The 25,940-nt window shown below is 41.9% G+C and overlaps 1 protein-coding gene across 3 annotated transcripts in view; it reads left to right on the top strand.

Moving 5' to 3' along the window:
* The window catches only part of LOC135216300 (cytoplasmic dynein 2 intermediate chain 1-like), a 404,990-nt gene that overhangs the window by 154,148 nt on the left and 224,902 nt on the right, over positions 1-25,940 (top strand). For all 3 annotated transcript variants that reach the window (XR_010314849.1, XM_064251471.1, XM_064251472.1), the window contains exon 6: positions 17,901-18,286. Coding sequence is in view for 2 of the 3 variants with exons in the window: in XM_064251471.1 (XP_064107541.1) it covers positions 17,901-18,286 (386 nt within the window). In the remaining variant the exon portion in view is untranslated. The remainder of the gene's footprint in view (positions 1-17,900; positions 18,287-25,940) is intronic.

Here is a 25,940-nt window from a genome sequence, read left to right on the forward strand (position 1 = left end):
ATTTCTTTCTTGGCGCACTAAAAAGTATCTGTGACACATCTCGGAAATTATTTCGTCACTTTGACATAATTTTTGTACCATTGTAAATTAGCCGTTACATGAAGTATCATATATGAAAATGTGCGCATTTTTATGTAGAATACAACAATAAAATACTCATGATTGTAGCTTTTATCAGTTTTGAGATATTTTCATATAAATAATGATAATTGCCAAAATTTCAACCTTAGGTCAACTTTGACTCTACCGAAATGGTCGAAAAACGCAATTGTAAGCTAAAACTCTTATATTTTAGTAATATTCAATCATTTACCTTCATTTTACAACATATTGGAAGTCTCTAGCACAATATTTCGATTTATGGTGAATTTATGAAAAAAATAAAATTTTCTTTACGTCTGCGTGGTAACTCTTCCGAAAAAATCATACGTGCGATTGTGGTAATGTTTGCACCATTTTAAATTAGCCGTTACATAAAGTTTTATATATGAAAATGTGCGCAATTTCATGTAGAATACAACTAAAAATAATTGAAGGTTGTAGCTTTTCTCATTTTTGAAATATTTGCATATAAATCACGATAAATAGAAAAAAAACCACGTTCGGTCAATTTTGACTACCGAAATGGTCGAAAAACGCAATTGTAAGCTAAAACTCTTACAGTCTAGTAATATTCAATTATTTATCTTCATCTTGAAATAAATTCGAAGTCTTTAGCAAAATATTTAGATTTATGGTGAATTTAAAAAAAAATCTTTCCTTCCCTCCGCGCGCGGATTCTCCGCCACAAATTTCCGAAATGCGTACGCCCCATTCTCGGAATATTTGCTCCATTTCCTATTAGGCATTTCATAGAGTTTTATATATGAAAATGTGCGTAATTTCATGTAGAATAAAACTAAAAATATTTGAAGGTTGTAGCTTTTCTTATTTCCGAAATAATTGCATATAAAAAATATATATATAAAAAAATTCGACATTTGGTCAATTTTAACTCGTAAGATATGGTCAAAAACTGCAATTGTAAGCTAATACTCTTACAGTATAGTAATATTCAATCATTTGTCTTCATTTTGAAAGAAATTGGAAGTCTCTAGGACAATATTTAGATTTATGGTGAATTTTTGAAAAAAATATTTGTTTACGTCCGCGCGTTACGAATTCATGCATTATTTTGTGATATTTTCTCTGTGTTGCTTTTATCATTTTACAATGTGTTATATACCAAAATGATTGCAATTTAGTGTAAATTACAACGAAAAAAAGTAACTTGTTACCTTTAACCGTTTTGCGCACAGCGCGATTTGAATACAATTATATATGAAATTTGGTTTTCGCGCTATCATATATCGCATTATTTATATATGATAATGATAATTTTTTTCATTTCTGATAGTTGCATACTAAACTTCAGCCAATGGCAAAAAAAGGAGCCAAAAATGAACTCTTAATCTTCAAAACTAAGCGCGCTGTGATTTTTTGAAAAAAATATTTTTTCCGCTTCCGCGCTCACTCTGAAACACCTCCGGCACACGGGAGACAATTTTTTTTTTACCGCTTCGGCGTAAGAGGGTTAAGTGGTAGGAATATCAAAGTCCTGTCCTTAAAGAATGGCATTAGCTGGCCAGCCCCCTTAAAACTGCCATGGCCTAGGGTCAGAAGCAGTGGTCTGTGTGTTGCTGAGGATACCATTCTGGAGGAATTTTCAACACCTGGAACCTTGTAGACATCAGTGTTTTCTCTTTAGAGGAGATAAGACTTTTCACTGTCTACTTTCAAGTTATCGTTCCATAAGTACTTTCCTTGGTATTGCATCAAGTACTTTTAGATTTTGCTGAGGACCAGCACTGTAAGGTGTTGAGATTGAAGCCCCTTCATCTCTATATCAGTTTCTCTCTGGAGTTTAGATGTGGGTCTAAGCTTTATCTGAATTTGCTGTGAAACCTTTTATTTAGCAGTGGTTAATAAGTAAATTTATTGTCAGCAACCTTCTTTAAGCTGGTGTATAGGGAATGGTATTTTAGCTTTCTGCCTTAGAGCTGAAGGTGGTGTTAAGGCTATGCTTTACAGTTCCCTGTGAGAATTCCAATGTAACCCCTTAGGGAGGAAAAAGAGGAAACTTCTCTATCCTGTTGGGCATCTTTGTCAAAGGTAAATGCTAAAAGAGGCAAAGTTAACCTTTGGTTCTGTGATTTTAAGAAAAACAGATGTTGTGGTCAAAGGTTAGCCTGGAAGAGGGAAAAATCAACCTTTTGTTTTGTGGTTTTAGAAAACTAGCTGTTTTTGCCAATGGTTAAACTTGAAGACAAAGTTAACTTTTGGTTAGTGGTTTTAGAAAACCTAGAATGTATTTGTGAAGGTTAAGCCTGGAAGAGGCAAAGTTAACCTTTTGTGTTATGATTTTTAGAAACTTTGTCAAGGAACACAAGGTCCTCTGTGACTTAATGGATAGGCTAGTGCATGAGAACTAGCTCCATATCTTCTACCTTATTGAAGTTAAACATTCAATATCATTCATAATGTGAGCAGCAGTTGCAACTTCATTTAGTGTTAAGTCAATTTGTTGCTCCAGAATAGGATGGATGTGTCACAGCAGAAGTACAATTCAGTTTTTGCCCGATCAGTACCTTAAGTATACAGAATTGTGTTTGAAAACAGTAAAGCCCTTAATCTGCTACTAGTGGTGGGTAGTCTTTTCCTGGACCAAAAAAAAGAGCAATTCTTTAAGCTTTTTTTTTTTTTTAAATCCTGGGTTTTAATATTTTGGGGAGCGTGAAGGTACAAATTTTGTATAGGAGCGTACCTTTATATTGTAAAGGTATTCATTTTAAGTGACTGTCGTTTTATAGGGCTTTTAGACCCAGGTACAGGGGTCCCTCATACCGCTTGCATTTAATGCTGGCTGAATCAAAGCGGTTTTCTCCACAAGGCTGCTCTTTGCTGCTTACATATGAGAACCTTGCTCCCTGAATGGAATCCAACTTCTAGTGGTAGTAAAACCCCCCAAGGATTCCAGATCAGATGAGAATGGTTTGGGTTTTGTATAAGAAACCTTTAGCTCGGATGGCTGAGCGGAATTTTGTCTAGCTGCACTACCCACCATTCTCTTCTTAATGTGGGAATCAGCTAAATTTAACAGTAGGTAAGATTCATCTCAAATAATATAAATTTTCATAATAAAATTTATTATTTGGATACTTACCTACTGTTAAAGTAGACCCCTCCAGCCTCCCCACAACTTAGTGGGCTGTCAAGGTGAATTCTCACAAGAGCTAAAACATTCGAAACACACCTGGTGGAGAACAGGAAAACTAGACAGTCATCCGGGCAGCCATTCAATTTTTTTGTTTGAATACAGACTTGCCTAATCAGCGGGGAGATACAGCTAAATTTAACAGTAGGTAAGTATCCAAATAATAAATTTTATTATGAAAATTTATATGATCATAAATGAGGATATGGGATCATAAATTAAATTCAAATATTAACCCTTAAACGCTGACTGGACATATTTTACGTCGACATTTTTTGTCTCTCGGGTGCCGACTGGACGTATTTTACGTTGACATACAAAAGTTTTTTTTAAAATTCGCGGAAAAATACTTTTAGACCTACCAGCCAAAAACTCTTGAATCACACGCCTTGGGGGATGCTGGGAGTTCACGGATCAATGTGTTGTTTTGTTTACAATCGTTACGCAGGCGCGCAAGCACGAATTTCTTTCTTGGCGCACTAAAAAGTATCTTTGACACATCTCGGAAATTATTTTGTCACTTTGATATAATTAATTTTGTACCATTTTAAATTAGCCGTTACATAAAGTTTTATATATGAAAATGTGTGCAATTTCATGTAGAATACAACTAAAGATAATTGAAGGTTGTAGCTTTTCTCATTTTTGAAATATTTGCATATAAATCATGATAAATAGACAAAAAACCACGTTCGGTCAACTTTGACTCTACCGAAATGGTAGAAAAACGCAATTGTAAGCTAAAGCTCTTACAGTATAGTGATATTCAGTCATTTATCTTCATCTTGAAATAAATTTGAAGTCTCTAGCACAATATTTAGATTTATGGTGAATTAAAAAAAAAAAAAACTTTCCTTCCCTCCGCGCGCGGATTCTCCGCCACAAATCTCCGAAATGCGTACGCCCCATTCTCGGAATATTTGCTCCGTTTCATATTAGGCATTTCATAGAGTTTTATATATGAAATTGTGCGCAATTTTATGTAGAATAAAACGAAAAATATTTTTGAAGGTTTATAGCTTTTTAATTTCCGAAATAATTGCATATAAAAAAATATATAAAAAAATTTGACATTTGGTCAACTTTAACTCGTCAGATGTGGTCGAAAACTGCAATTGTAAGCTAATACTCTTACAGTATAGTAATATTCAATCATTTTTCTTCATCTTGAAAGAAATTGGAAGTCTCTAGGACAATATTTAGATTTATGGTGAATTGTTGAAAAAAATATTTATGTCCGCGCGTTACGAATTCATGCATTATTTTGTGATAATATTTTCTCTGTGTTGCTTTTATCGTTTTACAATGTGTTATATACCAAAATAATCGCAATGTAGTGTACATTACAACGAAAAAAAATTAACTTTACCTTTAACCGTTTTGCGCATAGCGCGATTTGAATAGAATTATATATGAAATTTTGTTTTTGCGCTATCATATATCACATTATTTATATATGATAATGATAATTTTTTTCATTTCTGATAGTTGCATACTAAACTTCAGGCAATGACAAAAAAAGGAGCCAAAAATGAACTCTTAATCTTCAAAACTAAGCACGCTGTGATTTTTTGAAAAAAAATATTTTTTCCGCTTCCGCTCTTACTCTGAGACCGCCTCGGCACACGAAAGACGATTTTTAATATACCCCTTTGGCGTTTAAGGGTTAACTTTCACCAGGTAACTCTCTCCCTCCTTTAAATGTAAATTCATAATTTTGGCTTTTATTTTTCCAGATCACTTCCAGTAATTATGAGGCTCATTTGCTTTTTAATCAGTAAAGTTTTTCTATAGTTTCTTTGTTTTTTTCTTACATTTTACCTATCGTCAAGGTTGTTTAATGATTGCATAAATGCAATTTGAAGGATAATTTCTGTGCATTGGAAATGCCTCTCTCTCTCTCTCCTCTCATCTCTCTTCTCGATCTCTCTCTCTCTTCTCTCTCCTCTCCTCTCGTCTCTCTCTCTTCTCTATCATATTTAAATTGTTCATACGCAAACAAACCTTCTGTCTTAAAACTGGTCAAAGATCGTGCACCCATGCTACTGTGTCCAGTCTTTTTCTTAACCGCTGGGTGAGAGTCATGGTTGCCCTCTCTAGGCCTTTTACTCAGTTCATTGCCCGTTTTCTCTTTTGTGTTGTGTGTGTGTGTGTGGTTTTGTTATGGCTTCCTCTGTTCTTCTTGGCCTCGCCAACGTATGTGCCCGGGAACTCAAGGTTTCCCATGTTCTCATTTCCTGGCTTCTTTAGCTACAGACCCATACTCCACATGCAGTTGGTGTCGTGCTAATGTTTGTACTATGACAAATCCCTGCCCAAAATGTCGTGCATAGCCTAGAGTGCAGTGGAAGTTATTTTACAACAAGAGGGAGCATTTTAGAGTTTCTACTCTTCCTTCGTGGGTTTGTGGGAAGGGTTTTCATCTCCTTGCCCCGATGCTTTGTCTTCTTCCGCAGTCACACCCCATGAGGCTAATGTTGTTCTGCCTATGATTCCTTCCTTTTCTTCCATCGATTCGTTGTCGGAAGTATATATTGGGAGGTCCTCAGGCTGATTTATTGTGTAATGTCACCCCCTCTTCCTCGGGAGTTAATTTGCTTCCAGTGAGGAAGGAGGCTTTTTCATCAGTGTCTTATATTTCGGGTTAGGAGGTGTCCAAAATGATGGCACTCTGGGCATTGCTTGGGCTACGGGGTTCACCCTCCTTGGAGGGTTTGCTGACGCATTTCATGGATGCTCGCCTCCCCCTGGCCTTCTCTACATTGGTGGCCGGGGTCAGCCATTTTATATCGCTCCCCCAGTGATGCCTGCTGCTTGTTTTCAGTTCTAGGGGAAGCTGTGATGTCAGCGCTGCTGGTGATGTCACTGCCAACAATGACATTACTCCCAGTTCCCTCAGTGTCGTCTCTCCCTGCTTTGTCAGCGTTGTCAGTTGGGGCTGCTGTGCTGCCTCGCTCCAATGTGTCGTCATTTGCTCCCATGATGTTCTCGCTGCCATGCAGAACACTCCCTCTCCCTTCTATGTCATTTGTGCCCTCTCATGCGGATCCATTTGAGGCTTTGTCAGGTTGCTCATAAGATATTGGACTGTTTTGGAAGATAGGTTTGCTGCCATGTCGGCTGGGAAGACTGTGTGCAAGCGTGGTGTGTCACCCCCTCCTCCTGCCAAGAGGATGTGTAAGGAATCAGTGCTGTCATCCTCTCCTTCTTCCCCCCCATCTCCGCTTACCCCCGTGTTCATGAGAGTGTTAGTGTTTCATACCCTGTGCAATCTGCAGTGGCTGCATCATCCTCTGCTTAGAGACACCGAGTGTGTTGCAACCTCACACGTTTGTTTGCATGTTGCTGATTCTTCTGCTTCTTCAGCACCAGGACCTATTCGTCGTTGTAAGGATCTCAAGGCGCCTGTGAAGCAATTGAAGTTATGAATGCGGAAGTAGTGCAGCCGGAGTGTTCGTCTCCACCTCCCCTTGATGCTATTCGGGGTTCGACTCCAAGGAATTCTCATTCTATGTCAGGTGTTAGAGATGCTTCTCCATTGCACATACTTGTGTCTGCTCCGCATGGACGCGTATGTGGCCACCACATACGCAAGTCATCTTTTGTGAGTGTTCATAGTGGTGTTCCTAATGTTGTGGTTGGTTCATCGCAGGAGTTGGCTCTTGGCTCCAGTCCGCACAGGTCTGTTGGTGCTTCGGGCTGTTTGGCTGCTGGGTCTACAGTTGGTCTGCACAAGGAAGGCATGTTTAATAAGCCTGTGTCTTCTTCTCATCATCGGTCTCCGTTGCCGGAGCAAGAGGGAGGAGACACGCAAGAGTTTTTGTCCTCCTTTACCCAAAGTTGTCGATCTCATTCATGGGTTCAAGTCATCTCTCACTCCTTGCTTGGAAGCCTTGCTGGGGGCTATGCAAGATCCTAAGTTGTCGTTTCAGTTTCCCTTATTGGGGCATGTCCAGTCGGTCTTGCTAAAGATGAACACTTCTGTGTCAGATTGGGACAGGTCTCTTCGGGCAAGGGGTTCTTCCAAGTTGCTTCCCCCACCACTCACGAGGCATAGGAAGTATTATGCTAAACACACTGCCTGCTTGGTGTCTCGTCATCTTAACCCAGATGTTATACGTCTGATGCCATGGTTGACTTTAGAGCAGGTTAGGTCAGTGGCACCGTCCTTGTCTCCGCAGGATGCTTCAGCTTTGGAGTCTGCGGCAGTCTCCATGTTACAGACTGTCTCATAGTTGGACTTTTGGTTGACAATCATTGCCAAGATTGCATCTGGCAGGTCCCCAGAAGGGTTGGTGAGTACCTCTTCTCCTGCCAGTTTGTTGTATTCTGGAGGCAAGGCGTTCTCGTATGATGCACACCTTAGCGTCAATTTGTGGCCTAAGCCTCCTCTGATCAGAAGAGACGTGGCTTTGTCCAGGATAGCAAGATCGGTTGACCCTGAGTCCTTGTTGGCGTTAAGGAATGGAATCTTTTAGAATCTCAGTTTCTGTTCCCTCAGACTGAGCTGGAGGACTCAATAGACCGACGGCGAGCTGACACGAAGGACAGGTTGATGCACCAGGCTGTGTCCAAGTCAGTCTCTCGTTCTTAAAGACGTCCTGCCCCTCCTCTTCCTCCTTCTCAGCAGCAAACACGGAGATCATCGCCTGGTAAGCCATCTAGGAGTTTGGTTTCGGCGGGGCCCTCCCATTCATCCCAGTCTAGGTCAGAGGACCAATGTCCCTTTTGGTTCTGCTCTTACAAGAAGGGGGCTCCAGGGGCAGAAATAAGGGGGTCGTTGATAGGTTGGGTGCCTTTCACTATCCTTTGCAACGTGGGGGGGGGGGGGGGGGGGGGTTGCCTGGCGGGCTAGTGGGCCAAGTGGTAGAGTTATAGGGTGGAGAAGTGGTAGTAGATGTCCTTCAGGATGGGATATCTACTACCGTTCGACTTCTCTCCCCCGCTCTCGGACAAACCTCTGCTCAGGCGGGTGTATCCCCCAGATTCTCTGAAGTTCTTGGCTCTCAGGGAGGAAGTGCAGAAAATGCTGGACAAAGGTGTAATAGAGGAAGTGGTGCGTCTGCTCCGGGGTTTTACAGTCACATCTTCTTGGTGCCCAAGGCATCAGGGGGATGGAGACCTGTGATCGACTTATCCACCTTGAATCATTTCATCAGGAAGACAAAGTTCAAGATGGAGACCTGACGATCAATGTTGGCAGCTGTGAGGGAAAGTGACTTCATGATGTTGATACTAAAGGACACATACTTCCAGATCCCTATTCATCCGTCATCCAGGAAGTTCCTTCGCTTCTCTCTCGGAGACAAGGTCTTCAAGTTCTAAGTCCTGTGCTTCGGGTTGACCACAGCCCCTCAGGTGTTCACAAGAGTCTTCTCTCTCATCCCAACTCGGGCTCAAGCTCAGGGGATCCGTTTGCTGAGGTACCTCGACAATTGGTTGGTCTTAGCAGGTTCCAGAGAGAAGCTGCTGCAAGACAGAGATTGTCTGCTTCAGTTTTGTCTGGAACTCGGCATCATGGTGAACCAAGATAATTCAAATCTCATACCCAGTCAAAGGATTCTCTATCTGGGTACGATCATCGATACGGCAGTCTCAAGAGTTTTCCGTCAGATCAGAGGTCGGAGAAGTTGTGAGTAGTGGCGCAACTTCCTATCGCATCCGGATCAGTCAGCTCATCAGTGGCAGATTCTACTGGGAATTTTGTCTTCTCTGGAGAAGCTTGTCCCTCATGGGTGACTTCATCTTTGGTCTCTGCAATGGAGACTGAGGGAATTCTGGTCTCCGGCGGGGGACTCACCCCTAATAATGTTTCCTCTATCTCTGGAAGTGAGAGAAAATCTCCATTGGTGGTTGGACGATCAGAAGCTCTTGGAGGGTGTTCCTCTGCATTCTCTTCGGCCGGACTTCTTTTCTTTTCAGATGCCTCCCTCGCAGGTTGGGGCGCTCATTTAGGCGGCCTCATTACTTTGGGCGTTTGGAGTTTGGAGGACAGACAGCAGCATATCAATGTCTTGGAATTAAAGGCAGCCTTTGTGGGTCTGAAGGATTTTTGGGAGAAAGTAGAGGGACATGCTGTTACTCTCATGTCGGACAACACCAAGGTGGTTGCTTATGTGAACAAGCAGGGGGGGTCTGGTTTCGCATCAACTGCATGCCTTGACAGTCAAGGTTCACCAGTGGGTGGTCAGCAATTTGGTGGAGCTCACAGCCAGGTATATCCCAGGCAAAAGGAATGTGGTCGCGGACAAGCTCAGTTGTCAGGATCATATCTTAGGCACAGAATGATCTCTCCATCAGGCCGTGGCAGACAGGCTCTTCCAGGTTTGGGGGAGACCTAATCTGGACGTCTTTGTGATCCGGTTCAACAGGAAACTTGGAGATATTCTGTTCAGTGGTTCCAGATCCTCTGGCGTTAGTGGAGGACGCATTCCAACATCCCTGGGCCAACCTGGAGGTGTATGCCTTCCCTCCGTTTTGTTTGTTCCATCAAGTCCTGAACAGGTTGATGTGTTCGCAGAGTCTCAGGGAGATTCTCCCGTGGCGGCATCATCTTTGTCAGCCACACGTAGAAAGATTCCGCCAGTCAGTAGAATCCCTGCCTCTTCACGGTTGGAGGCTATCCAGTATCTCCTCCAAGCGAGAGGCTTTTCTCAGAAGACAGCAGGTCATATGTCCAGCAGCCTCAGAAAGTCTATCTGTGCCATTTACCATGGCAACTGGGCGATTTACTGTGATTGGTGTCGTAAACAGGGTTTTTCTCCGCTCGGAACCTCTATTCAGCGCATAGCAGACTTTTTGGCCTTCCTCAGGGATGAGAAAGGCTTGTTTGTTTCCGCTATTAGAGGCTACAAGGTGGCCCTGAGTTTAGTGATATGTCTTAGAGGTATCAACATCTCATCCTGGGAACTCTCCTTGCTAGTTAAGGGGTTTGAGCAGTCACATTCTCCTAGAGAGCTCAAGCCACCAATGTGAGATGTTTTCTTGGTCTCGAGAAGTTTCACTAAAGCTCCATATGAGCCTTTACATCGTTCATCAGACAGGAACTTGGCACTCAAAATGGTTTTCCTCCTGGCCTTGACTTCTTTGAAGAGAGTGGGGGAGCTATAGGCCTGAGCTATGATGTGAAGCACACCAGTGGTTGGGGGTCAGTGTCCTTCGAATTTGTTTCGGAATTCATGACTAAGACCCAGAATCCCTTGGTGCAGGATGATAGGTTCACCTTCTTTTCCATTTCATCACTGGATGACTTTGTGGGCGGTGATTCTCAAGAGCTTTCGTTATGTTCTGTCAGAGCTCTGCATTGCTATCTTAAGAAGACACGACATCTTAGGTCAGGTTGTCATAGGCTTTTTGTTAGCACGGGGCATACAAAGAAAGAGGTGTCTAAAAATACAATCTCTTTTTGGATATGTGAAGCTATGAGACAGTCGTATTTAACTCTTGATGATTCTGCTGCCATGTCTGTGCAGGCCAGAGCACATGACGCTAGGGTTATTGGTCCCTCTCTGGCTTTCAAGAAGAATTTGGCTGTTCCTAGATTGCTGAGCACTGGCACTTGGTTACACCAGTCCATGTTCACCCTCCTCCTATCTTAAGGATGTTGCCCACAGATCTATGGAAACATTTTCCCTGGGTCCTGTGGTGGCTGCCCAACAGATTGTGTAAATCATTGTTGTCCTTAACAGGGCACGTTTGTATCTTACCTAAGATGATTGTGTGGAAAAGAGAATGAGTGAGTTGGCTGGTCTCTTTCTCTCTCTTGTTCCTTTCCTTCTTCCTACAGGCAGGTTGAGGAATAGACACGCCATTCGCTGGACTGAGTCTGATACAGGTGGGTAAGGTAGTCATACTGATAGTTTGGTTGCTTTGTGTTCAAATAGTCAAACCCTCTATTCAGTAGCATATACTCCACTCCCTAGTAAGGGGGAGTGAGGAGTAATAACCTGGTGCATTGGTTTGTTATTGAGCAGTCAAAGTTTCTCTTTAGTTTCCTAATGCAATGATTCTTCCCATATATCATTGTACGTAACCCAGTGGCTGAGTTGTTGGATATCGGTTTATCTAGCTTCTCACGGGCATCAGTCCCTCTCCTGTAGATATTTTTTTTGGAGTTGGACTGGTGGGTAGGCCCCCACCTGGTTTAGGATATGTCTACCTTCCTCCAAGTATAAGTCTATCCTATTGTAAAGACTGAAGGTTTGTTCGCGTATAAACAAATTATGAACTTTCTAAGACAATTTGTATTTTTCATAGCTACAAACCTGAGGTCTTAACGTTATACGTACTGCCCACCTCTAGCCACCCCTCTGTCTTCTTAAGACATCCTGGGTCAGGAAAGACTGAACGCAGTAGTGTGGGTGCACGGTCTTTGACCGGTTTTCACCCGATAAATGCACACGTTGACTTTTTCATCCACAATTCAACTGGATTCAGCTAGGCACTAGAAAATTATCGTATTGTTAAGACCTCAGGTTTGTTGCTATGAAAACTACAAATTGTCATAGAAAATTTGTCATTGTAAGTATAGTATTTATTCATTTTCATTATTGTATGCTATATGTATATAGCTTTGCTATATTATTTTATTATTTGAAGTTACATTAGTCTACCTTTATGAATTAAATGGCTCATTAATTTGTAATTCATTGATCCCTTTATACCAGGTTATATCCTATTATAATTTTTATTGTATAGGGTATTATGTAGTCTACTGTTCGTCATAGAAACATGATATTTGTCTCCATTATTTTGTTCACAGAAATATATTTGCAGAAAATTTTGGGTTACGTATTTCGTTGGAGGAATATTCACAGACATTATATATAACTTCATTTGTTTGAGGGCTGTTGCTTTCTTTTGGGGAGATATCCATTGTTCCTTGTGTTGACCTGGAGGTCCTTGAATGGGATGGGTTACTCTTAAAGGCTGCTGACCCAAAACTATAAGGCGGCCCTCGGTTAGCGGCAGGGGTTCCGTTCCTGGCCACCGACGCCAAGTGATTTTCGACGCTAAGCGATTTTAAAGCCTATGGCCACCGCACACCTTCTTTCGAAAGTCTAGACAAGTCAAAGGCGCCGTAATCCCACAATGGTGCAATAAGTAAAATTATATTTATGCAATAAAGTATTATAGAATTTACTGTACAGTACATTATAGCATTGTAAATACTGTAAAGTGAAAAGAGCCTAGCTTTAATCCTTTGGGTGTCTAGAGTATGTTAAGATATAATAAATTTTATACAGTGTACAGGTAGCTGTAGTGTTCAAATTACGATCATTAGTCTTACGATAGTCCGATTTTATGATAGATCAAATTACAATGGCCTAACTTTATCCATCTTGTAGTTACATTTCAATAACAGCAAAAGAGAATGATGAAAATATGGTTTTAACGTTATACTGGTTGCGTGAACGTGTACAGCCATGAACAACCGAACGAGAAACTTTTTTATTTTCTAAGTATAACCGAACTGGATAACATCCGTTTGGCTTGTATTTCAATCATTGTACTACAGTACACTATTACCGTAGTTGTTATAAATGGCGTTATGTATAGAATAGAACTGAGATATCTTAATGTAATAACTTTATTCGCTATAGATCAAAGATCAGTCGGGAAATATACTGTTAAATTTAAACCTAGTTATAACTGAAGCTGAGAAAACTGTTCAAGCTGCTAATGACTATTATCGTACATCGGCAACAAGGATAAAACTGCAGTGAACATTTTTCTGGGTTCGACCTGTGTCGGCCGGTGAAATGTCCCTGTAGCACACATTTCTAGGTATAAATAGATGCTAAATATATGAGAGAAAAAGCTAAATGGAATGCTGAAGTTACTACCTTCAGCTTGCTCACCCATAGGGTATCGGTATAAACACAAGGGTGAGTGGAAGCCACTACCACAGGTTTTCTGCCAATTAGAAGACTCCTCTCAAAACCCCTCTCTAGGTAGGTGCCGTTACAATGACTACTTTACGTCTACCTTCCGCTTGCTACTACTACAACTCCTGCCCGAAGGCTTCATTCCTGTATTAGCACGCTACAGTGTCCACACGTGTTTTTCTTGCTGCCCTCTTCGTGTGTTTTTGGCGAAGCATGTCTGCCCAGAGCCCCAAGCTTCTTCATCTAAGTTGAGTATTCCATTTTTCATTTTTGTATCTAGTGAGGGCACGATACATTCCCTTTTTAGCCCTTATTTGGCCCCTTGGTTCTCGCGAACTGGGGTGATGCTCCTTTTATATCCACCATCTTGGGTGCATCATTTGCGGCATGCTTTTTTTCCCATTGTTATATTATGATGATTTTTACCTCACCGTTTGCATTTCACTGTTTATACCACTGTTTTCGTATACCCCATCATTATTCTAGCTCCTGTCGTTTTCTGGAGCATTAGTTTTACGAATTTTATCCTTACGTCGTAGGGCCTAACTCGCTCCTGACGTATTCTGAAGTCTCTTCTTTTATGTTTATCTTTCGTTATTTTAGCCTTTTGTGGCCCCCCCCCCCCTTTTTGTCCTCAGTCCCTCAGGAGCGTGTTGGTTTCCCTTCATACGTACGATTTTATTTTTCATATGTTATACGCGAGCAGTGTGTTTTTGGCTTCTAGGCTAGCCTAGCAGTACGCCAGTTTTTTGTGGAGAGGGCGGTTCCTCTCTCTCTCTCGCAGTATTCATGCATGCATTCTTTTAGTGTGTTTTACGATGTTAGTCAGTAATGCACTCGATTATATGCATGTTTGTGATAAAAAATTCATATTCTTTGTTGAGGTTGGAAGTCCTTGCGATGCCCTTCCCTGGCCTACCCGACCAGACCTAGGCTAGGTTTTGGAAGGTAGGTCAGGCAGTCCTGCCCCTCCACCCTTTCGGCCCCATCCTTACCACCTCCTGTCCAGGCTATTATGCTTGCTGGGAGAGTGGTCCAGGACAGAGAGTCCCTCTCGTGTCATGTTTGTTGGGCCTAGACCTATTGTACCTGACCAGATCGGAAGATTCGATTTTGGAGGGTTTCGTTAGGTTCTATCCGTCCACTTCATGACGTCCTTTGGAGGCCATGCTAGCCAACCTGACTGGATCTGTACCGATCTCGGAGGGTTAGGCTGGGTTCTTGCTGGGTGCGTCCCCCTTTCCTCCTTTCGCAGTTCTTCCAGTAATTCCTCATCATTTATTTTATGTTTGTCTTGTTGTGTGTAGCCTGGGCCTTTGCCCCCTTTAGGGTGTCAGTTGGCCTACCGTCTTCTGCTCCCTTTAGTTGTAGGCTAGTTACAGATCCCGAGAGGTGGTGGGTCACTGATCGGTTGCTGTGGCCAGGCGATCACGACTCGTCCACTCTCCTCCAGACACTCCCCCCCCCTGCCCCGGTCTCGTTCCGGCGCTGCCTAGCTAGCTCGCTGTTCAAGTAATCTTACCGATGAACAAGCGCTAGACCATATAGCTTATCCAGGGGGATTAGTCGGAGGAGATTGGTTGATTAGTAATTTGTGTAATCTCTTTAGTATGTCTCCGGGCCTGTAGGTCCTTTGGCCAGGTGGGGTCTACCATCACACCAGCCAGCAGGCTATACCGCTCAGTTGTCTATTCTCCCTTGTTGTCTCGGCCTCCCCGCTCATGTGGGGGCGGAGCTGGGCTTAGAGCTGCGTTTCTAATTACCTTAGAATTGCTTCTCTTCCCCGGTGTGATCAGACTCAGGCCTAGGTTTTACGTATTTTCCCTGTACTGCTCGTATCAGCCCGTCTCCGCCGACCTTTACTGTTATGATAGCGGGATTATGGATTCCGGAGTAGGTGAAGCCTTTAAGAGATTATGTTAGAACATGTTTTATTTAGCTTCTGTAGGTATGTCTCCGGATCCGCATTTGTTCCGACGTAGTGTGGTCTACCATCACACACGCCAGAAAATACATACCGGAGTTTATTGTACCATTGTTTCCGTGTCTTACCTTATTCCCCTGTTCTGCTTGTATCAGGCCCTCTCCGCTTGTTATGGCTTTACCGATCCCAATGACGGATTCCGGAGCAGGCGGAGACATCCAGAGCTTTATTGATAACCAGTAAGTTGAAATTTATACCCGATATTGCCTTTAACGGATTAAATATCTAGTTGAAGTGCACTCATCCCGCCGGAATTAACTCCAGCAGCTTTATCTGATGATACTCATTTGACTTTTCAACTTACAGATGGTCCGTTGCCAGGTGACAGGTTGTCCGGCCGTCCTGTATAGGCCGTACAGGCATGAGGTCTGCCGATCTCATGCCAACTTCGCCATCCTGGTGGAAGGAAGTATGGTCTGGCACCCGGAGGCTTGTACAGTATGCTATGACTTAGTGAGGATCGTGACAGATGAGTCGGTAAGTAACATTCTCTCCTCGTTGTTTCTGTGAAATTTCTTCTACACTTTTGCTTTGGTGAAATTTCCTCGACACGGGGGATCCTAATTTGGTTAGTTTTACAGGTTAGTTTGGCGCTCAAGACTTCATCGATGGGGTCCCTTAAGGCTTGGGTGGGAGGTTTCGGGAGAAATGCAAAATCCGGCCAACCTTACATGCTGTCGGAGGAGCTGTGTTCTCTCCTGTATCCAAACGCTCCAGTTTCGGCGGCTGTACCCGCGGCAGAGGCAGCTCCCATTATTATTATTGAGGGCATCCGTCAGGAACCCCCCCCAATGTATATTTTACATTCATGAGAGGGGTCAGCAAGCATTGTTGTCTATCCAAGTCACTTATACATGAGATTTGAACTTAGTGGAATTGTCATTTGCAGCTGACTTTCTGAGAGTCACAAACTCCTCCCATGCCAAACACAGTCAGATCCATTCATCTTTCTTCCAGACCATTTCATTGGGCAAGTTTCTAGAAGAGTAGCCTTGTACTGGCTTAGACAAGTAATCTTTATAGTCTATATCATAGCCTTGATGTCAACAGGATTATCATGGCAGGCACCTGGAGGTACCAGTCAGCTTTTGCTAATGTATACCTTAGAAACAAGCCATTTAATTTTTCAATTATGTTATCCTTCGAGACATTGACTATCAGGGTTCTTGCCATTGTTTCACGTTAATGGTTTGTGCTTTTCCTTTCCTGGGACATATGAAGGGGTATACATCTACGGCCACCTTATCATACATATCCATGGACTTTTTCATACTTATGTGATTCCTGATTCCTATCATAGCCTTTGGTTCCTTACTAATCCTCTCCCCCTGGAGCTTTTGTGGAAGAGTTAAAAAATCAGCTTTTGTGGAAGAGTTAAAAAATCAGCAACTGTGTAGCATTCCACTGCTTAGATCTCTGATGAGTAGCATACTGATCGTATATCATCACAAGGGATTACCTCATAGAATGTCTGCTCTGTTGAAGATGCACCTTTCTTGAGCAGCTCAAGGACTTCTCCCCAGTCTATAGTGCAATTACTTTGACAATGCACAAGTTGATGGTACAATATTTAGAACATATCTGTGCTGAGTATTTTATCATAGGACATTCCCTTGGGGTATCCTATTATCTCTTCTGTCTGCTTGGAAAGACCTATGGTTGACCTCTTCTCTTTGACAGAAGCTAGAGGTCTTCTATTCATGGTCCCAGAATTGTTCGTTAGAAAAGATGACACTTTTCTGCTGCCAGCTCCACTCGTTAACAGTGGAGATGCACCAATGGGCGATCAACAACTCTGTGGAGCTCATGGCCAAGTACATTCCAGGCAGGAGGAATGTGGTGACCGACAAGCTAAGTCATCAGAGTCAAGTCCTAGGTATGGAGTGGTCTCCGCATCAGGACGTAGTAAACAGACCATTTAACCTTTGGGAGGATCCATGTTAGACCTCTCTGCCACTCGCTTCAACTCTACAGACAGAGGATGCTCTACAGCATCCTTAGAACAATCTTGAGGTGTGTGCCTTCCCTCCATTCTTCCTAACGTGTTAGGTCATGAACAGGTAATGAGTTCCAGGAATCTCAGGATGACCTTGGTGGCACCTATGTGGCCACAGGCAGAGGGGTTCCCAGACCTGTCTCCGGCAGGGTTTCTCTCCACTCAGAACTTCAGTCAGTGGATAACGGATTTTCTGATCTTTCTCAGAAACGAGAGATGTCTTTCCATCTCAGCCTTGTGGTTCATCCTGTGCCTGAAGAGTATGGACATATAAACCCATCAGTCAGAATTTTCTTATCAGACACAGTACATTCATTCAGACTTCAAGAATAGTGAGGTAGTTGACTAATGTGAAAATTTGTGTGATAGACAAAAGACTGCACTGTTCAGGACTTTTGAAGACTACAAATCTGGTCTGTATGAAAGGGATGCGTTTATATGGAAAATAAGTTTTGTTTTTATAAAGAATCCAATTTTTTTATCATGTTTCATTTACAGACAGATCAGTTGCTATCATTTGTATCCTGTCTCAAGTAAAATTTGAAAGAATATGTTTGAAAGATCATTAAGAATAATTATTCAGATTTTGAATTTTAATTATGGCAAAACCATGTTTAGTTATCATATTTTATTTTTATTTGCTGCTTGGAAGTAAAGTTTGGCACAGACTGGGAGTAAATATTATTTAAGGGATTTTTAAGCTTCATTATAATATGAATTATATTATGACAGTGGATAATAAATTATTTTATTATACTTAGCTTTATTATTTTATTCCAGGAATTTCCCTCTCAACTCCCAGAGACTTGAGTGGTGATGAAGCTGAAGTTGAGGAATCCATATCATCCAAGATGGTAGAGGTTGATGAGGTGCCTGAAGAGGGTCTACAGGATGATGAAGATGAAGCTATGATTGACGACAGTGTATCTCCAGTTGATTTTCTTGATGAAACATTCCCTGCTGATTTGCAGTATCAGAACTCTATGGATGTACCTGCTTCCCTTGTTTCACACAGTGATATAGCTAATGTTAATGGTGATATAGAAACAGAGGTTATTGAAGAAACTGAAGAACAACTTGAGGTTGACAACAATGTTGGGGTGTCTAACGAAAACGGTACCGAAGAACCTGATGTTGAAGAGGAGTATTATGAAGAAGATTTTGAGGTATGGTGTAGCTTCTTTTATTAAATGAATTTAAGTTGTTATTATTTTTTTTTTGTGGGGGGTGGGGGGGGTGTCACTCACAGTCCTCCAATTTGGCTGGGTGGTATTTATAGTGTGGGGATCTGGGTTGCATCCTTGGGAGTCTATCACTTTTCTTACTATGTGCGCCATTTCTAGGATCACACACTTCTGCAGGAGTCCTGGAGCTACTTCAGCCTCTAGTTTTTCCAGATTCCTTTTCAGGGATCTTGGGATTGTGCCTAGTGTTCCTATGATCATGGGTACAATTTCCACTGGCATATCCCATATCCTTCTTATTTCTATTTTCAGGTCTTGATACTTATCCATTTTTTCCCTTTCTTTCTCTTCAACTTTGTTGTCCCATGGTATTGCGACATCAATGAGTGATACTTTCTTCTTGATTTTGTCAATCAACGTCACATCTGGTCTATTTACACGTTCCACCCTATCTGTTCTGATACCATAGTCCCAGAGTATCTTTGCCTTATCGTTTTCTATCATTCCTTCAGCTGGCGTTTCTTGCACAGGCTCCAGTAGAGGGTTTTTGCCACTGAATCATGCCTCTTTTTGTACTGGTTTTGTGCAAGTGCCGGACATTCTCTTGCTATGTGGTTTATGGTCTCATTTTTCATATTGCACTTCCTAAATATGGGAGAGATGTTATTTCCATCTATCGTGCTTTGAACATATCTGGTTCTTAATGCCTGATCTTGTGCTGCAGTTATCATTCCTTCAGTTTCCTTCTTGAGCTTTCCCCTCTGTAGCCATTGCCATGTTTCATCGCTGGCTAGTTCTTTAGTCTGTCTCATGTATTGTCCATGCATTGGTTTGTCGTGCCATTCCTCTGTTCTGTTTGTCACTTTCCTGTCATTGTATATTTTTGGGTCTTCGTCTACTTTTACCAGTCCTTCTTCCCATGCTCTCTTAAGCCACTCGTCTCCACTGGTTTTCAGATATTGCCCCAGTGCTCTGTTCTTGATGTTGACGCAGTCCTCTACACTTAGTAGTTCTTTCCCCCCTTCCTTTTGTGTTATGTATAGGCTGTCCATATTTGCTCTTGGGTGTAATGCTTTGTGTATTGTCATAAGTTTCCTATCTTTCTGGTCTATGCTGCAGGGTTCTGTCTTCATCCTTTCCACTATTCCTGCGCTGTATCTGATTACTGGCAGTGCCCATGTGTTTATGGCTTTTATCATATTTCCGGCATTGAGTTTTGACTTGAGTATTGCCTTGAGTCTCTGCATATATTCTTTCCTGATCGTGTCCTTCATCTCATGGTGTTTTATATCCCCTCCTTCCATTATTCCCAGGTATTTGTATCCTGTCTCATCTATGTGTTTGATGTTGCTCCCGTCTGGTAGCTTTATCCCTTCAGTCTTTGTTACTTTTCCCTTTTGTATGTTGACTAAGGCACATTTTTCTATTCCAAACTCCATCCTGATGTCCCCAGATACAATCCTTACAGTCTACATAAGGGTATCTATTTATTTGATGCTCTTACCATACAGCTTGATGTTATCCATGAACATCAGATGGTTAATTCTGTTGCCTCTTTTCTAGAGTTGGTACCCAGCATCCATCTTCTGTAGTACTTTTGTCATGGGAATCATGGCTACTATGAAGAGTAGTGGGGACAGTGAGTCGCCCCAGAAGATCCCTCTCCTGATATTAACCTCTGGTAGTCTTATTCCAGAGCTTATAAGTATTGTATTCCAGTTGACCATTGTATTTTTGAGGAAGCTGATGTTGTTTTCCTCTGCCCCATATATTTTCAGGCATTCTATTAGCCATGTGTGTGGTATCATGTCGAAGGCTTTGTTATAGTCAATCCATGCCATGCTTAGGTTGGTTTTCCTTCTCCTACTGTTCTACGTTACCATTTTGTCTATCAGGAGCTGGTCTTTTGTGTCCCTACACTTCCTTCTGCAGCCTTTCTGTTGGTGGGGGATGGTGTTTGTATCCTCTAGGTAGTTGTATAGCCTTTCACTGATGATACCTGTTAGTAACTTCCACATTATTGATAGGCAGGTGATAGGCCTGAAGTTACTGGCTATATTTCCCTTACTCTTATCTTTCTCCACTAAGGATGTTCTTCCTGTGGTCATCCATTTAGACGCATGGTGGTTTGTGATACAATGCTGGAGTTGTTCTGGTATTCGAGGGTGGAAGGCCTCAAAGTTTTTGAGCCAGTATCCATGGACTTCATTGGGACCTGGGGCTTTCCAGTTGGGCATTTTCTTTAGCTGGTGTCTGATTGTGTCTGTTGTGATCTCAGTGAATCTTAGTTTTATTCTCCCTGTTTCTTCTGCCTTGACTTTGACTCCTGGTGTTGTGTGATACTGGATTGCTCCATATGTTTTCCCAGAGTCTCTCACATGATTCAGCTTCAGTAATTTCTTGGTGGTTGTCTTCCCCTCTTAGCTGGCTTATAGTCTTTTCTGGTTGGTTCCTAATAGTTTGTTCTGTTGGTATCACTTATTCCTGTTCATGTACCTTTGGATCTTTTGTGCTTTGGTCTTAAACCTCTGTTTTACATCCTCTATTGTGTTGTGACATCTCTTTCAGTTTACTCAAGTCAGATCTCATCACCATGATTTGCTTTTCCAGGCACCTTTTCCAAGGTGGTTGCTTTTTTGGTTTCTGTTGGGTTGGTTGTGCTGGTGGTGTTGGTGTTCATATCCCCATTAGTTCTGCTACTAATATTGCTCCTGCATATGCCAAGTTATTTGTTTCTGTGATACTGGTGGTGTGTATTATTCTCATTATTTCATTGATCTCACTTGTTTTCTCCCTTAATTTCTTGGTGTTTTAGGCATTCATGGAGGGGATCTTTGTTCTCTCTGTATCTGGCTCCATCCATTGTCTGATCTTTTCTAATCTTTGTTCTCTCTCTATCTGGCTCCATCCATTGTCTGATCTTTTCTACCCATTCCATTCTCTCTGTTACTTCGTCAGTGTTTCTTTGTGTGTCGTTGTTTGATACCTCATCATCCCTGTCGTCTTCTGTGGTATCGTCTCTCAGTTCGTCATCTTATAATTCGTTGCCATGTGTCATTTCCCTTTCCAGTTCCTCTCTTTCTGTTGGGGAGAACCAGTTCTTTTTCTTTATGTTCCTTACTTGGTCTGCCAGCCTCTGCTCTGTTTGGGGGGTGTTATTCCTCTCATTCCAGATGTCGACCAACCTTCTTCTATATCCTCTCTCCATCGGGTTGCTTTTGATGTAGCAGCTCCATATTTCCTTATTTTCTTTTCTTGTTCATTTGTTCCTCTGCTTTGCTTCTGTAGCTCCAGTCTCTGGTTGTTGGTTACTGTTGTTGTGGTGGTCAGTTGCTGGATGACAACCTCCAAGTACCTGACCGTCTTTCCCTTCAATTGGGCTGAATACCTGGCTGGACGAAGTTCCTCTGTTGCCAGAGATTCCATTTACGTCGTTGTCGTTTAATCCTTCATTTCTTTCCCTTATTGCTGAGTTTTGCTATTTAACCCATAGCTGGACCCTACCCCATCGGGAATAGGTACTCATTTACAGCTGAGTAGACTGAGGAAATTATGGTAAAGATCCTTTCCCAGGGAATCAATGCCAAGGAGAGTGGTCACCCATCCAACAACTGACCAGCTCCAATGTTGCTTAATCAGTCCATTGACGACCTAACCCACTCTGCCATGGCGCCATATATTATTATTATTATTATTATTATTATTATTTTTTTTTTTTTTTTTTGCTCTATCACAGTCCTCCAATTCGACTGGGTGGTATATATAGTGTGGGGTTCCGGGTTGCATCCTGCCTCCTTAGGAGTCCATCACTTTTCTTACTATGTGTGCCGTTTCTAGGATCACACTCTCTGCATGAGTCCTGGAGCTACTTCAGCCTCTAGTTTTCTAGATTCCTTTTCAGGGATCTTCGGATCGTGCCTAGTGTTCCTATGATTATGGGTACAATTTCCACTGGCATATCCCATATCCTTCTTATTTCTATTTTCAGATCTTGATACTTATCCATTTTTTCCCTCTCTTTCTCTTCAACTCTGGTGTCCCATGGTGTTGCGAAATCTATGAGTGATACTTTCTTCTTGATTTTGTCAATCAACGTCACGTCTGGTCTATTTGCACGTATCACCCTATCTGTTCTGATACCATATTCCCAGAAGATCTTTGCCTGATCGTTTTCTATCACTCTTTCAGGTTGGTGCTCGTACCACTTATTGCTGCAAGGTAGCTGATGTTTCTTGCACAGGCTCCAGTGGAGGGCTTTTGCCACTGAATCATGCCTCTTTTTGTACTGGTTCTGTGCAAGTGCCGGACATTCTCTTGCTATGTGGTTTATGGTTTCATTTTTCGTATTGCACTTCCTACATATGGGAGAGATGTTATTTCCATCTATCGTTCTTTGAACATAGTATCTGGTTCTTAGGGCCTGATCTTGTGCCGCTGTTATCATTCCTTCAGTTTCCTTCTTTAGCTCTCCCCTCTGTAGCCATTGACACGTGTCATCGCTGGCTAGATCTTTAGTCTGTCTCATGTATTGTCTGTGCATTGGTTTGTTGTGCCAGTCCTCTGTTCTGTTTGTCATTCTCCTGTCTCTGTATATTCCTGGGTCTTCGTCTACTTTTATTAGTCCCTCTTCCCATGCACTCTTTAGCCACTCGTCTTCACTGGTTTTCAGATATTGCCCCAGTGCTCTGTTCTCGATGTTGACGCAGTCCTCTATACTTAGTAGTCCTCTCCCTCCTTCCTTTCGTGTTATGTATAGTCTGTCCGTATTTGCTCTTGGGTGTAGTGCTTTTTGTATTGTCATATGTTTCCTGGTTTTCTGATCTATGCTGCGGAGTTCTGCCTTCGTCCATTCCACTATTCCTGCGCTGTATCTGATTACTGGCACTGCCCATGTGTTTATGGCTTTTATAATATTTCCGGCGTTGAGTTTTGACTTGAGTATCGCCTTAAGTCTCTACATATATTCTTTCCTGATCGTGTCCTTCATCTCTTGGTGTTTTATATCCCCTCCTTCCATTATTCCCAGGTATTTGAATCCAGTCTCATCTATGTTTTTGATGTTGCTCCCATCTGGTAGCTTTATCCCTTTAGTTCTTGTTACTTTGCCCTTTTGTATGTTGACTAATGCACATTTTTCTATTCCAAACTCCATCCTGATGTCCCCAGATACAATCCTTACAGTCTAGATTAGGGTATCTATTTCCTTGATGCTCTTACCATACAGCTTGATGTCGTCCTTGAACATCAGATGGTTAATTCTGTTGCCTCTTTTCTTGAGTTGGTACCTGGCATCCATCTTCTGTAGTACTTTTGTCATGGGAATCATGGCTACTACAAAGAGTATTGGGGACAGTGAGTCTCCCTGGAAGATCCCTCTCCTGATATTAACCTCTGGTAGTCTTATTCCAGAGCTTGTAAGTATTGTATTCCAGTTGCGCATTGTATTTTTGAGGAAGCTGATGGTATTTTCCTCTGCCCCATATATTTTCAGGCATTCTATTAGCCATGTGTGTGGTATCATGTCGAAGGCTTTCTTATAGTCTATCCATGCCATGCTTAGGTTGGTTTTCCTTCTCCTACTGTTCTTCATTACCATTTTATTTATCAGGAGCTGGTCTTTTGTGCCCCTACACTTCCTTCTGCAGCCTTTCTGTTGGTGGGGGATGGTGTTTGTCTCCTCTAGGTAGTTGTATAGCCTTTCACTGATGATACCTGTTAGTAACTTCCACATTATTGGTAGGCAGGTGAGAGGCCTGTAGTTACTGGCTATATTTCCCTTACTCTTGTCTTTTTGTACTAAGGATGTCCTTCCTGTGGTCATCCATTTGGGTGCATGGTGATTTGAGATACAATGCTGGAGTTGTTCTGTTATTCGTGGGTGTAAGACCTTGAAGTTTTTGAGCCAGTATCCATGGACTTCATCGGGACCTGCGGCTTTCCAGTTTGGCATTTTCTTTAGTTGGTGTCTGACTGTGTCTGTCGTGATCTCTGTGAATCTTTGTTTTTATTCTCCTTGTTTCTTCTTCCTTGACTTCCTGGAGCCATGTTGCATGTTTGTTGTGTGATACCGGATTGCTCCATATGTTTTCCCAGAGTCTCTTACTTGGTTCGGCTTCAGGAATTTCTTGGTGGTTGTCCTCCCCTCTTAGTTGGCTGTATAGTCTTTTCTGGTTAGTTCCGAATAGTTTGTTCTGTTGGTATCCCTTATTCCTGTTCATGTACTGTTGGATCTTATGTGCTATGGCCTTAAGCCTCTGTTTTACATCTTCTATTGTGTTGTTTAGTCCCCTCTCTTGTACTTTGTATTTCTCGTTGAGTTCCTCCCTTGTTTTCTTGCTTAGCCTTTTTTTTCTGCCATCTCTTTCAGTTTACTCAAGTCAGATCTCATCACCTTGATTTGCTTTTCCAGGCGCCTTTTCCTAGGGGGTTGCTGTTTTGGTTTCTGTTGGGTTGGTTGTGCTGGCGGTGTTGGTGTTCATATCCCCATCAATTCTGCTACTAATCTTGCTCCTGCATATGCCAAGTTATTTGTTTCTGTGATACTGGTGGTGTGTATTATGCCCATTATTTCATTGACCTCACATGTTTTCTCCCTTAATTTCTTGGCGTTGTAGGCTTTCGCGGAGGGGATCTTTGTTCTCTCTGTATCTGGCTCCATCCATTGTCTAATCTTTTCTACCCATTCCGTCCTCTCTCTTACTTCGTCGGTGTTTCTTTGTGTGTCGTTGTTTGATACCTCATCATCCCTGTCGTCTTCTGTGGCATCGTCTTATCAGTTCGTCTTCATGTAATTCGTTGTCGTGTGACATTTCCCTTTCCAGTTCTTCTCTTTCTGTTGGGGAGAGCCAGTTCTTTTTCTTTATATTCCTTACTTGGTCTGCCAGTCTCTGTTCTGTTTGGGGGTTGTTATTCCTCTCATTCCAGATGTTGACCAACCTTCTTCTATATCCTCTCTCCGTCAGGTTGCTTCTGATGTAGCATCTCCATATTTCCGTTTTTTCTTCTCTTGTCCATTTCTTCCTTTGGTTTGTGAAGTATATTTGGATGGACACGAAACTCAGATAGATCCTTTCTGAATGACTTTATTTTTAAGACTAACTTATAATGATATACAGTTTAAAAGAAGACAAGATAGTTAACAGGGTAGTTATACTTAATGAGTAGTAAGTATCTGTAAACACAAATATAACCTCTGGTAATAGGTAGTTATAAACATAAATACCTAACACCTTTTCCCCTCGGGAAAAAGAATGAAAAATTAAAGCAAATAAAAGGATAAAGCAATCAATAATAAAATGGTGGCATAGCATTGAATAAATAATACAAAAACATACATAATACTATTAATTATTTTACATTCTAAAATAGTCAGGTGGTCTACTTTGTCTGGTAGACCTTCGAAGTTTTGGTAATTCAGATATCGATCTATCAGGTGAGCCATCAGAAGTTTTACCATTTTCATTTCTGGATAGTTCTTCTGCAGCTGCCGCCTCCTTTTCTTCTACATTTGGGATTTCATTCTTCTCTGCACCTGCAACTGCATCGCCTAACTCTTCACGAGTATTTATGAACTCTTTTGGTAATGACGGGTCTGGATAGCTGACCAACTCTGAAGAATCACGTGCTAAAAGTTCAT

This window comes from Macrobrachium nipponense, chromosome 6 (genome assembly GCF_015104395.2).
Source record: "Macrobrachium nipponense isolate FS-2020 chromosome 6, ASM1510439v2, whole genome shotgun sequence".
NCBI lineage: Eukaryota > Metazoa > Arthropoda > Malacostraca > Decapoda > Palaemonidae > Macrobrachium > Macrobrachium nipponense.